At 43.1% G+C, this 13,957-nt stretch overlaps 2 protein-coding genes across 7 annotated transcripts in view; one reads left to right on the top strand and one right to left on the bottom strand.

Annotated features, from left to right (window-relative positions):
• The window catches only part of Fam161b (FAM161 centrosomal protein B), a 14,574-nt gene continuing 617 nt past the window's right edge, over nt 1–13,957 (top strand). The window contains exons 1-9 of one of the 2 annotated variants that reach the window (XM_074067562.1): nt 1–137; nt 3,131–3,447; nt 4,143–4,693; nt 6,223–6,569; nt 7,253–7,380; nt 8,250–8,414; nt 8,646–8,745; nt 9,857–9,990; nt 10,794–10,971. In XM_074067562.1, the coding sequence (XP_073923663.1) occupies nt 84–137; nt 3,131–3,447; nt 4,143–4,693; nt 6,223–6,569; nt 7,253–7,380; nt 8,250–8,414; nt 8,646–8,745; nt 9,857–9,990; nt 10,794–10,932 (1,935 nt within the window). In that variant the 5' untranslated portion in view covers nt 1–83 and the 3' untranslated portion in view covers nt 10,933–10,971. Of the gene's footprint in view, nt 138–3,130; nt 3,448–4,142; nt 4,694–6,222; nt 6,570–7,252; nt 7,381–8,249; nt 8,415–8,645; nt 8,746–9,856; nt 9,991–10,793; nt 12,554–13,957 lie in introns of those variants that run through there. The other variant, XM_020166722.2, reaches the window with a different exon arrangement.
• Nucleotides 12,368–13,957, bottom strand: part of Znf410 (zinc finger protein 410) — a 26,838-nt gene continuing 25,248 nt past the window's right edge. For all 5 annotated transcript variants that reach the window (XM_020166746.2, XM_074067564.1, XM_020166745.2 and 2 more), the window contains one exon: nt 12,368–13,119. In XM_020166746.2, the coding sequence (XP_020022335.1) occupies nt 13,081–13,119 (39 nt within the window). In that variant the 3' untranslated portion in view covers nt 12,368–13,080. The remainder of the gene's footprint in view (nt 13,120–13,957) is intronic.

A 13,957-nucleotide genomic window follows, 5' to 3' on the forward strand; every position in this document is an offset into this window, starting at 1 on the left:
GGCGTGGCTAGCGTGACCACCGCAGCTAGCACCGCTGTCACTGCGGCTGTCACCGTCGCCTCTGCTTCTGCCTGATTGAGAAGATGACCGTAGGGAAGCCTGCGGGATCTCCCGAGTGCGCCGAGTGGAGCCGTCAGGTGAGGAGAGAAAAAGGGAGCAAGCAGGACTGCGCTCCGGAAAGGAATCCCCAAAAGAGGAAAGTGTTTGGGCGTTGCCTTGGAGACATACGGCAGGGGTGTGTCAAGAGGGGCGTGAAGTGTAGGCACTGGGAGGAGGACTCCAGGGAGAAATAAACCCTTTGTCTTGTACCAGCATCCTCACAGGACCATAGCAGTGACACCCAGTTTTTGCTTATCCTGTCAACTACCCTATGCCTAACAGTACAATTGTTCCTATTTTGTAGAAGAGACAACTGAAAGATTAAGAAATTTGCCCCCAAATCCGGAGACAAAAAGAAGACTGGTGGTAGTTTATGGCTAGCCGATGAGGGGACCGTGTGGGAGGGTTAGGAAAATAGGGAATGACTGTTAATAGGTATGGGGGCGATGAAAATGTTCTAAAATTTAATGTAATCGTTGCAAAATCCTTACTATACTAAAAGCCACTGAATAGTCCACTTTAAAGAGAAAAAGAGCAGGGCATTGTGGTACACAACTGTAATCCCAGCTACTTGGGAGGTAGAGGCAGGAAGATCATGAGTTAACAGCCGGCCAGGTAGGCAAAGATAGTAGACTCTATCTCAAAAACAAAATTAAAACAAAAGAGCTGGGGGCGTGACTCAAGTGGTAGAGTGCCAAGCTCGAGGCCCAGGGTTCAATCTCCAATACTGCAAAAAAGAAAGAAAAGAAATTTGCTCAATTTCACATGCTGTTCAGCAGCAGAGCCAGGGACTACAGCATATACATACTTTAACTCAGAATCTAGTGTTCTTGCCCAAGTGTGGTGGTGCCTGCCTGTAATTCCAGCACTCAGGAGGCTGAGGTAGGACGGTAGATAATTTGAGGCAAGCCTGGGCTATTATAGTGAGTTCTAGTCTAACAAGCCCAAGCTACATAGCAAGACACTGTATCAAAAAGAAAGAAAAAAAGAACCTAGTGTTATTTACAGTATTACACCTGGACCTTAGGGAACCCAGTAAGTCCATCCCCAAATGTTACCAGAAGGACTGCGGTGGCCTGCCCTCAACTGGTTTCCTGGTCTGCAACCACTTATCCTTTACAGTTCCATTCTGGCCCCATACTTGCCTCTCTAAGGACCTCTCATGCCACTGTCCTTCAGCCACACTGGCTGCTCCCTGCTGCTACAAGATTCAAGTTTCTTCCTGCCCAGCCAGGACCCTACTTCAAGGCTTGTATATTTGCTGTTCCTTGGACCCAGAATGCTCTAACTCCAGAACTTAGCAAGTTTGTCTCTTTTTCTCATCAATCAGATGTTAATCCAAAATCCCTCCAAAGTGAGAAAATAAAAATTAGCCCCAGACTGGGGAAGTACACCCCCAACTTACAAATGGTTCAATTTAAGATTTTTCAGCTTTACAATGGTGGGAAAATTATATGCATTCAATAGGAAATACATTTCAAATTTGATTTTTTCCTTCAATAGTAATATGATACTCTCTGTACTGGGCAGTGACAGCAAGCTCCCGATCCCAGTCAGCCACACAATCACAAAAGTGAATGACTGATACTCCTATACTCTATAGTGTGTTGCTAAGCTAGGATGTTCAGCAGGTTAGGTATATTAAATACATTTTTGACTTAGAATACTTTCAGTTTACAGTGAGTTTATCTGCATATAACCCCATCTAAATCAAGGAACATCTGTATAACTCAGATTGTAATAGACACAACTAAGGCCATCAGTGCATCTGTTGGGGTCATAACATAGCTGCAAAATTACTAACACCCCTTCTAAGTGATAGTGCTTATCAATTATTGCTTTGCTTTGTTCTTCTCAATTCTTCAATAAAAATTGCTCAATTAGTCACTTACTGTTCTCCCTTCATGACAACAACCACCTAGAGTTGATCCATCTTCCCCTAACCCTCTTCACAATCAGGACAAGCTGACCGTAAAATATTTGCCACCTCCCCCACACACCTCTGGCCAAAGTTCGCTGTGGTTTTCTTTTTTCAGTACTGGGGTTTGAACTCAGGGCCTACACCTTGAGCCACACAACCAGCCCTTTTTTGTGATGGATTTTTTTGAGATAGAGTCATGCCAACAATTTGCCTACGCTGGATTCAAACTGCAGTCCTCCTGATCTCTGCCTCCAGAGTGGCATGAGCCACTGGCTCCTGGCTTCGCTGTGATTTTCTGATGAACTGCAACAAATTAATAAACCTAATTCTGATTTAGGCGCATTTGTAGTGACTTTTGATGGACTTTATCAACAGAAAATTTTCTGCAGACACTCCATCTCTCCATAATCTTCTAGTGTTTAGTTTTCTTTGAATATCTTAATCTCATGCTTCCTGTCTCTTCCCACTAGAATATAAGCTTCATGAAAGTAGAGACCTTGTTTGTCTTGTCCTCAGCCCAATGCATATTAGGCACCCATTCATATTTTCTGAATGAATGAATCTAATGCAATTTTATTGTTGTTTTGCAATACTGGGGATCAAACCCAACCCTTGAGTATGTTAGGCAAGTGCTCTACCACTAAGCTCCACTCCCAGCCCCTAAATTAAGTATTTAAAAGCTAGTTTGGTGTCCTGTTTTTTAGGATCTTATTCTTTCAGCTAGGCTACATTGTATTTCCTGTTAATTATTCATTCCTAGTGATGGAGTATGAGGAAAATAGGGGTATAGACAGGAAACAAAAGAAGGAAGATGGATAGCAAGTATGTGAATCCCAGTAAAGCAGAGCATACAGTGCAGGGGACAGAACGCATAGTTCAGATTAGGTTCTTTGTCAATGCTTACTGCACTGAATTGAGTAGGCAATCAGCCTTAGCTCTTCATTTACCTTTCATTGTGAAATGTCTTTAAAGCAAAGAATTCATCTTGATTTTCTTTGTTCCTCCCTAGTTCATAATATTCTGAGGTTTATTCAAAGTGAAATTAAGTTATATTTAGAAAACTCTTGAAATTGCAGTTTAACCCATCGTTTAATTTCTATTCCATTTTAGATATTTCCCCCCAAATCCTCCTCAGGCACTGATCCAGAAGATGAGCTGTCTGGGGAAGGGCTGGCTTTGCCCAGGGCTGGCAAACTCCATGAGTTCCTCAGCCCAGAGGAAACAGATTCTACTTCTGACTCAACTGGGAGCTTTTATGAGACCCTACAGATTCTAAAGAGGAAAGGTAGATGGGGTCTATTGGAGTCCCTCTTTCAGTCTGACCCAGAGAGTGAAGAGAATGACTGTGAAGATGATAAAGTCCTGGAAAGTTTCTTCCAAAACAAGGGCAGAGGGAAGCCACAGGTCCAGCATCCTCCATCTCTGAGGTAAGGCCCTGCAGTCAATGGCCGCCCCACTCTACACTCTAGGCAAGTCATGCCATGTCTCAGGGCCTTGCCTTCTTCCTCAATAAGGCAAGAACCACTTCTGCAAATTACCACTTACCCAGGACCAGTTTAGAATCCACTCGGGTCCATCCAAGTGTTCCCATGCCTACCCAGCAATCCTAAATCACATTTGGCAATGAAGCACTGAAACTGATTAAAGGGATACCTTTCCCAAACATCTTTTCCTCCAAGAATGACCTTGGCCAAGTGTGTTAATATGTATGTGTATTTCTTCTCATTGAATTTTTACTTTCTTCCAAATAACCTTGCAAGTGGATATTATTTTGCTATTTTACAGATGAGCAAATTCAAAATTTGAATTTGGATCCATCTGACTCAATCTTAATTCCCTGTGCCGCCCATTGCACTGTTCTCTCTCATGCAACTATCAGAGTGCAAAGTGGCAATTCTTGAATGAAGTCTGAGAGGAGAGTTCCCATTAGGCTGCTAGGATTGTCTGTAGGAAGGAGGGAGGCCTCATTTTAAGGTTGTGGGCTTGGAGGTCTTTTGGGGCTGTGACGTCAGGCTGGAGAAGCCACTTGTGATCTGCCAAGCAGGGAGACCTTGGAAGAAGATCAGAGACGATTCAGGCTCCCAAATTCCATGTCCACACAAAGATCCTCTCTCTCCCCCAGGTGTGTTGCCACAAGACGCTGCAGCTCCCTGAGTAGCCTTCCATCTGATGTTCCCAGGGCTCAGGCCCAGCCACCCTCAGGCTCTGGACCACCCTCCCAGCACAGAAGTATCAGCTCCTGGGCATCCTCCATCACTGTCCCTCAGCCATTCCACATGACACTACGAGAGGCCCAGAAAAAAGCCCAGAGGCTGGCCTCACCTGCCTCGTTTGAACAGGAGAGGCAGCAGGCCCAGCGGCAAGGCCAGGAGGAGGCTGAGTGCCACCGGCAGTTCCGGGCACAACCTGTGCCTGCACACGTCTATCTGCCTCTCTACCAGGAGATTATGGAACACAGTGAGGCTAGGCGGCGGGCAGGGATCCAAAAGAGGAAGGAATTACTACTCTCATCCTTGAAGCCCTTCAGCTTCCTAGAAAAGGAGGAGCAGCGAAAGGAGGCTGCTCGACAGAGAGATTTGGCTGCTATAGCTAAGGCCAAAGTCCCCCAAAAGAAGGCCACCAAAAAGATCCCCAAGTCCATTCTGGAGCCAGCCCTTGGGGACAAACTCCAGGGTAAAAATACCTTTGCTACCTTGTGGCCTCCATCTGGGTTTCCCAGATGTACTATAGGGGTTTAGTCTGGGCTCAAGTGTCATCGACTTGGAGATGAGCTGTTGAGGTGCACCTATGAGAGGCCGCATGCTCAGTGCAAGCCAGGAGGGAAGGGTTAGGTGTGTCTATACAGCAGGGAGCCCTGTAAGGTCCTACGGTGATCTCAAGGCTCATCCTGACAACCTCTTTCAGTGAGTATGTGTGAAGGCCTCTATGCCAACCCAGGTACAGGAGCAGAGACCATGAGACACCCAAGGACCAGTATAGGACAGTGCCATTTCCAGCCAGCTGTCCCTAGGAAAGCACCTAACCCCTTCTCATCCTGGTGAGGTAGTGCCAATCACTGAAATCACTCAGGATGATATTTACACATTTCAAAAAGTATAGCTCTCACTGGAATTGTAGCTTTCTGTGGTGGAGTACTTGCTTAGCACATTGCAAGGTTCTGGGTTGGATCCCTAGCACATATACCAACACACACACACACACACACACACACACACACACACACGTATCGCTCTGAATAAGGACCTGAAGTTTTATTAATTCTTCAATCACATGTGCTACTCACCAGATAACCGTTCTGTAGTGAATACACAGACATGAAGTTTATAGACATTAAATTACAAATGGGATGAATTATTTGCAAGGATGAAAGGGAAGCTTGGGGCATACTACAGAAGGACCTAACTTCTGGTGAGGGGTGGTAGCAGTTCAGGAAGGACCCAGAGAAGGTGAGAACTGGGGTTGACCCTGAAGGAGTAGCATAGTTAATTTGGTGAAAAGGGAAGGGGCAGAGGGAGATGTGGCCTGGAGGTAAGAGGAAGCTGAGGGAGTCAGAGAATAGGAAGAATGAGGGGGGAGGAGCCTTGTCGACCATGTTAGAGCATGTGGATTTCATCCCAAGGGCACTGGGGAGCCACTGATCAGATAGGAAGTCCAAAAAGATCACTCTGATTGCTGTGCAGATAATGAGGGTACAAGAAGGCTTCATCCTGCTCTGCCTCTGAAGAAGGAATTATAGAAAGTGCTCAGTGAGAGCAACTGGTAGCTACTTCTGCAGCCTGACTGGCACAAGCCGTGGTCAGTGTGTATTAACAATCATTCCAGAAAAGAAAAAGAAAGAAAAAAAGCAAACTGGTTTGTAATGTTTGCCATTTTCTGTGATATAAATACTCCTACCATGGCTGATGGCAAGGTTCCCGCATTCCTGAAATGGTTGGCTTTGGCACATTATAATCTGCTAGTGCTTAAAGAGAAAGTTTGAACCAAGTCTAGTAATCCCAGCTACCTAAGAGTGGGGAAACTGAGGCAATTTCCAGAGGAGGAGCGAGAGAGGAAGGGGGGAAAAGAGGGAGGGAGGGAAGGAGGTGAAGAGGAGAAGGAGAGGGGGAGGGAAAGGAAGGGAGGAAGGAAGGAGGAAGTTCTCTAGACCTTTTTGATGTGATGCTTGGTGCCTCTTCACCCATCACTACTCTCTTTCTCCACAGAAGCTGAGCTCTTCAGGAAAATTCGCATCCAGATGAGGGCCTTCGACATGCTCCAGATGGCCTCCTCCCCTTTCACCTCCTCTAGTAGCCGGGCTAACCTGCAGTCCCGCACAGCCACCCGAACCCGGGATGAAAAACTCAGCTTTCTACAAACTGACTTTGAGTTCCAGCCAAGGGTGAACCCTGTTGTCCCTGACTATGACAGCCTATACAAAGCCTTCCAGAGAAGAGCTGCCAAGAGCAGGGAAACCCGAGAGGCGACTCGCAACAAGCCCTTCTTGCTGAGGACAGCCAACCTGTGTCACACTCCAAGGCCCTGTGATACTGCCACCATCGAAGAGAGGAGGGTGAGAGCCTAGGCAGGTGGGCCTGAGAACTGATATACAGGATGAACCCAGGCCTTACAGGAGAGTTCTTTTCATGACATTTTTCTTTCTTTTTTTTTTGTGGGACTGGGGTTTGAATTCAAGACTTCGAATTTGCAAAGCAAGTGTTATACTGCTTAGGCCACACCTCCAGTCCATTTTGCTCTGGTTATTGTGGAGATTAGAGTCCCACAAACTATTTATCCAGGATGACCTCGAAACTTGATCCTCCCAATCTCAGCCTCCCAAGAAGCTAGGATTACAGGTGCGAATCACCAGTGCCTGGCCATTTTTCTATCTTAATATTTTTAAAAACACCATCTCAGTTGGAAGCAGATCCATATTCCTGCAAATTTAAGACCACAGGCACACTCCCTTTAATCCGTCTCTCTAAGGGGATTTTGCAGAAATAAGTCCAAGCAGGTCTAGGAGGCAGGGAATTGCTTGTCATCCCTTTGCCAATTCCAAGAACTCTTCTCAGTTGATTAAAAACTTTAGGCTTGATATCCCAAGTTGTGGCCTGGTTACTAAACTTGTGATCACATTATCCTTATTACTGGGAGGGGAAAATGTTCTCGTTTTTAGCTCAATGAGATTGAATCCTTGTTAAGATAGAAACTAATCACACATGCTATCCCACCAATGCCAGCCTTCTTTTCTTATAGGATTCCCTACAGCCACCAGCCACACCTCTGCCAAGGAGTCGTTCTCTGAGTGGCCTTGCTTCCCTCTCTACCAACACCCTTCCTGTGCACATCACGGATGCCACCAGGAAGAGGGAATCTGCAGTTAAGTGAGTGGTCAGGCTGCACAATACTCATAATGCTGATCTTGACCCAAATGCTGGAACCCACCATGCTGCTGGACCTCTGCTCTTGTCAGAGACACTTCAAGGGGCTGTAGGGCTATTCTCTGATCAGGGCAGGAATATATGCCGTCATTCAAACCAAGAGTCTTGGTTCTCTTTTTCTTTATACAAACTAAGTGTGCAAGTTGACACCAAACTGCACTGAAGACAGAAAGTGAAGACAGTGAAGGGGGCTTATTTCCAGTTCTTTTTGGAAATGCAGATTTGTATTCCCAAAGGACCATGAACCAACAAACTTCCAGTCCACTATTTTCACCACAGTAGTCAAGGGCAGAGAGTCAGGAGCAAGATTCTGGTTCTATTCCTGGCTTTTCCAGTGGCTTGCTGGGTAGCTTTGAACAAGTGGCTTACCATCTCTGACCTTCAATGTACCCCCCATCCCTGTTTATAATCTTTATCTTATACGTCACTTATAAGGACTACATTAAATATAGTGGTACTTGGTTCATAGTAAGTAGCTCTGTGAATGGTAGCAGTCAGTATTGCTGCTAGATAGCTGAGAAGTTAAGCACATCTACTGAGTATTTGGCTCTTTAAGGATATTTTAACTCACAAGGTCTTCTATTCAATGAATAAACTCCTGAGGTAGGAAATCACTGATCCATAGTGCTCAAAAGGCTTCATTTGCCAGTGCACTTAATCCCAGAATCTTATTCTTTCTGAAAATGCCAGCTGTGCTAAATTACCTAACTCATTCATAGACAACACTTACTTTCTAGAGAGATTACTAAAATTGCTTTTGAATATAACCATGTTCTTCATCTCTGCTCTTTATTTTTGTTCCCTTCCTTTAGAACTTCACTTGAAAAAAAGGACAAAGCAGATGACAGTATTCAGTGGTTGGAGATGCACAAAAAGAAGTGTCAAGCCATGTCTAAATCAGTGACCTTGCGTGCAAAAGCCATGGATCCCCATAAAAGCCTGGAGGAAGTATTCAAAGCAAAGCTGAGAGAGAACCAGTCAGTATCCTCCATGTACCAAAGGGTACCTGTCTTAGCATCCAACAGATCATTGGCCTTGAAAATGGCAAAATGGAGTCAGTAGGGCAAGCTTCTGTAATCATTAGTCAAGGATTTTGCCAGGCAGTGGGGAATTTACAATGCACATGGGAGTTAACTCTGTTTAACTGGATGAAAGGTATTCTGGGTCAGAAAAGATGACATTTGTTCTAGAAATCTTGTTAATTCTAGGAACAATGATCGCAAAAGAGCAAAAGAGTATAAGAAGGAACTGGAAGAAATGAGGAAGAGAATACAGTCAAGGCCCTATCTCTTTGAACAAGTTACCAAGGTAAAATCAAACTGTCATTTTCTTTTTTCCTTGGATGAAAGGGCTCTTAGAAATTATGAAACAATTTTAATAGGTGGGCACTAGACATTTCCTTAGAACTCAGAGATTATAAATTGGACTCAGTTTATTACTACCATTTTCCCCCCAACATATAGGTCTTTAAGGGTTAGGATACTTATAAACACCCCACAAAGCTCGCTCCAGATTAAGCAGCTTTCATGTTGAAAAAAATAATTTGAAGATATTCGCTAGACTTTAAGGGAATGCAAACTCAGTTGAGATCTCCCTAAGAAAGCTCTGAGCTACTTGAACAGCCCAGAAAGGCCACCATTGTTGTCAGTTTGGGGCTGCATCAAGCTCTGTGGATCGCTTTCCTCTCCAGTTTGAGATAAAGGTTGAGTTCCTAAGTGACTGTTACCAATTGCTGGGCCTTTGCTCCATCCTACAGCTAGTGTATCATCTAAGCATTTGTGTGTCCACTCCTCTTCACACCTATAATTCCTCTTCCCCACCATGCAGGGATTGCATAAAATGTTGGCCTTTCCTCTTTGTCAAGCAAGCTTGCCCTTCAGATCTCAACAAAATACAAAGTACTTTTATTTGGCTCTCAGATACTTAAAATAAGCTCTTTCTGGTCCATCATCCTTCTATTAAGTGTTTTTAAATTATGCAATTTAATTTAAAGTTCAAAAATAGTTGCCTAGCACTGAGCATTCTTAGTGCAGCTTCGTGTTCCTGATTTGATTGCTTTTAAATCTTAAAATGTTTTTAGTTCATCTTTTTCATCTGTGTCTTACTTGATCTCCCACAAATCTAAATCCTTCCTTTCCAAAGCTGTGACTCCCAAATTAACAGCTGGCATCTCCTGGAAGTGTTAGAAATACAGAATTGCAGATCCCACTTAAGACCTATCAAATGAGAGTTCTCAGGGGACTCACTTGCACACCAAGGCTGGGAAACAATGCTCCAAGTGATTTTCATGCCAATGTGCCCAGCACAGATTGGAGGTGGTGGTAAGGGCACTATTATAAGGACACCGAGTAAGCAAGTACTTTAGAGTCATCTGTTAACTCATGAGACAGCTAGAGCAGATTAAATTTCTGTTCCACAGAACCTTGCCAGGAAAGAAGCAGAACAACGGTATCGAGACACCCTGAAGCAGGCTGGTCTAGAAGAAGACTTTGTGAGAAACAAGAGTCAAGGATCCCGACAACAGAAAGAAACCAAAGCCAAGGATACTCCTAGGTAATGTGAGAGGCTGCTGTCATTCTGCAGCTCTGAATTGCCATCCCCAGAAATTTGAGAATAGCCACTTATGTTTTGAGATCACAATCCTGGTCTCCAAGCAACATATTTGAATTTATAGTGCAATTGTGAATAAAATCTAATCATTGTATATTAGGTTTAGATTCCTTCAATTTGAAACAGATCACTTTCCAATTCCAGTTCTAATCCCCTAAGTATTTCCACTGTACTTTTAAGGAAAAATTATGCATATTTTGACTTCTTATAAAATGAAACTATTTCTTGGCACTCCTTTCAAAGTAACTCATTGGATGGGAGGGCGATCTAGCTGCGACATTTGTCACCCCATTGATCTCCAGGGTTGATTCGGCTGATCTGGCTGGCTAGGCGGGTATTCCCTTCCTCTTTTACTGCTCCATGTGTGTTCCTCCCGAAGCTGCACGTTTAAGAGGACGACCATCCCCAATACAGGAGGACCGTTCTTCGGTCAAGGGTATATGAGTAGCTGCGCTCCCCTGCTAGAACTTCCAAATAAGCTCTCAAAGTAATTCATTAGCACCACCTCCTTCAGAACCCATTTTGATATTGTCTAAGACAAAGGGAGAAAAGCATAGTATCTCCGTTATTCTCAATGTTTTTCTCTCTTAAAATACAAGTAGCCCCTCCCCTAATTCCTGTTTTCCCCTTAAAAATGTCTCTTTATAGCCTGTATAAAATAATGAAAATGCTGAGACCATTCTTAAACTTTACACAATGCTTCCTTTAATTTAAAATATTCTACTTAGTAATGCTTTATTTTGTAGCATCCATGAAACTACAAAACTTGGCATCAGAGATCCACAGCAGGATTTAGAAGAATCTCTAGAACATCCTACAAGCCCCAAGAAAGAATTAGAGGACCTGTATTATGAATCACCAGACAATCTCAAATCAATTCCTTAATCAGTACACTTATTACTGCGTTTGAAAAACATGAAGCAGGTAACTAAGGGTTGAGTCAAGACAGGCAAAACTTGGATTTTGAGTCCAGGCTACTATCAAAGAATGGGAAAAACTAAAAGATGGCAAAGATAGTTCAAGAAAATCAAAGTGGAAAAGCTCAGGATAGAGGGATGACAGCCCAGAGTTAAGGGTTCTTGACACTTAAGAGTAGGTAGAGAAAAAGGTATATCACAAGCCCAAATGTCTAACTGGGTTAGTTAGGAAACATAAAGCAGTCAAAGAGGTAGGTGTAAGATGATAGTGGTAAAGACTGGAGAATAAACCCCGCAGCAATACAGGCCCAGAACTGCCAGGCCAACCACATTTTCATCAGAAGCCAAAAATACACGTTGGCAACTAATTAAGAATTATTTAGAAATATTGTATAGGTAAAACAAGTTATCACAATTAGCTCATGGGGGATGACAAACTTGCAACTTTTAGTATATGCTTTCTTATCCTCAGCACTTGATATGTTGGGGCAGATAATTTTTGTGGTGGTTAGGAGAGAGACCTGTCCTGTACATTGTAGGATGTTTTGCAGCATTCCAGGCCTCTATGCACTGGATACCTACAGTACCTGTCTCCCAAGTGTGACAACCAAAAATGTCTCCAGATAAGGCCAAATGTACCCAAGGAGGGAAGAAATGTCCCAGGTTAAGAATCACTGCTCTATTATCAAAATAAGGCTGCAAAAAGCATTTAGAATACAGGTAATTGCCATGAGTTCAAGTCTACACAGCACAGAATGGCCATGCATGTCATTAATAAAGAACTGTAATAATTTAAAACAGGAGTTTATTCTTTCCTGTTGTTTAGAATGTGCCACTGTATGCATATGTATGTGTCAGCATGGAGTTTTAAATAAATTTAAAACTTCTCTGACAGTCATGATTTCCTTCTAGTAGATGATCTTTGAGATGTTCTTCTTCCCAATAATTACTGGATATTTTTTGTCTATAGTTGTAGTCAGGAAGATAGTAAGAGTACCTGCTCTAAAGGAACACATTTCGCATGTTTTAACTATCTTTCTGGAAAAATTCAAAATTACCTGTTATTATTACCAGTTTACCAGGCTCAAATGTGGTCTTTTCTGACGGTGGCAGAATGATACTCTTATTAACAGCCATTTAGGTTTCCCAGTTAGAAATGAGGACATTGGGGCTGGAGGAGTGGCTCAAGTGGTACAGCACTTGCCTACCAAGCATAAGGCTGAGTTCAATCACTAGTACCATCAAAAAAGAAAAGAATTTGTGTCATGTTTCCTAAGACTCCTCAGTTCAGTTTTAGCGTGGTATCTAGAGGTTAACCAGTGCACTATCTTAAAGAAAAAGACTGAATTATTTTCTCAACCTTCTAAGAAAACAAATTGTGTCTGAAACAAGAGTCAAAGAACTAACTGGGATGTTTTGTTTATTTAAGGAGAAAAGTGAAGCTCTGGATCATGTGATTTTTAACTTTAAAAAACAAAAACCAAAACCTTAACATGCTACTGTATGTTCCATAAACAAAGAGAGCAAAGTGACTGAGTAGAGGTGTATAGGGCAAAGGGAAATTCAAGTAATTTATTTTTTGCAGCCCAGTGGCTGAGAGTCTCTTACTCAGGTTGCTAAAAGGAGAATGCCACAACAGAATGGACATCACTCCCTTCTTCAAAGCAACAAGGCATCTTGAAAACAACTTCCTGGTGAAGTTCTGTGGTTGGTGGCTAGGCGTAGTCCATCCATGTGAAAAGTTAGCTAGCTGGGTCTGGGATGAAAACTCTTCAAAGGAAAGCCTCCCCTCAAAACTCTTAATGAGAAACTTCAGCCAACACATAATCAAATTCACTTCTGAAAGGAGTCTATCACAAACTTTTGCAGTGAGAAGAGAGGCAGGAAGTTACCCAGTCCACAGTCACTGCTTTTGTCCTTGACTAGATCAGATGGTAGTTGATGAGAGGCTCCCACATTCATCTTTTCTGCTAGGGAACATGAACAGAGGCAAAAGTGGGGTCTTGTCCTTCACAGATTTATTTTGGTTCTGGCAAGTAGTGGGCCTTTGGATCCTGTTCCCACCACGCATTCTGGAATCAGACAGACTTGCTCCTCCCGGAGTCAGTGCCAACATTCATGTCTGTCTTTCAGTTAGATCTCCTTGGTTCAATAACTGCAAAAGATTGAAAGCAAATCTGAATTACAGAAAAAATACTCCACACTAAGTAAAAAGCTTAAGAGTGAAGGGTAATATACTGAGAGGTGGGTTAATCAAGTAAACTCATTCCTTTATGCTTAACTGGTTCAGCCTTGGAGCTGAGCACTGATGGCTCATACCCGTAATCTCAACTACTTGGGAAACTGAGATCGGGAGGATCGTGGTGTGAGGCTAGCCCAGGTAAATTTAGTTCACAAGATTCCATCTCCAAAATAACCAGAGCAAAATGGACTAAAGGTGTGGCTCAAGCGTACAGCAACTGCTTTGCAAACACAAAGCCCTGAGTTCAAACCCCAGTCCCACAAAAATAAATAAATTTTAAAAACCTGTTATCTCCCGATATATGTTCCTAATAGAATGAAGGATAACATTTTTTTCATTTTTTTTTTTTTTTTTTTTTTTAAAGGCAGGGTCTCTCTAGTAGTCCTAGGCTGGTCTCAAACTTACTATGTAGCCTAGGATAGCCTCCAGCTCTTGATCCTCCTCAGCCTCCAAGTCAGCAAGTGTTATTTTTTATGTTTTTGGCAATATGGAGTTTTGAACTCATAGCCTGGTGTTTGCTAAGCAAATACTCTTTATCACTGGAGCCATGCCCTCAGCCCCTTCTGCTTTTTATTTTTCAGATAAGGTCTCTCTTTTGCCAAGGCCAACTTTGGACCTTGATCCTCCTACCTAATGCCTACTGAATAGCTCGAATGAAGGCATGCCACCATACCTGGCCTATTTTGTTGAGATGAGGGGGGTCTCTTCAATCCTTCTGATCTCAGCCTCCCAAGTAGCTGGGATTATAGGC

Source organism: Castor canadensis, chromosome 3 (assembly GCF_047511655.1).
Source record: "Castor canadensis chromosome 3, mCasCan1.hap1v2, whole genome shotgun sequence".
Taxonomy (NCBI): Eukaryota; Metazoa; Chordata; class Mammalia; order Rodentia; family Castoridae; genus Castor; species Castor canadensis.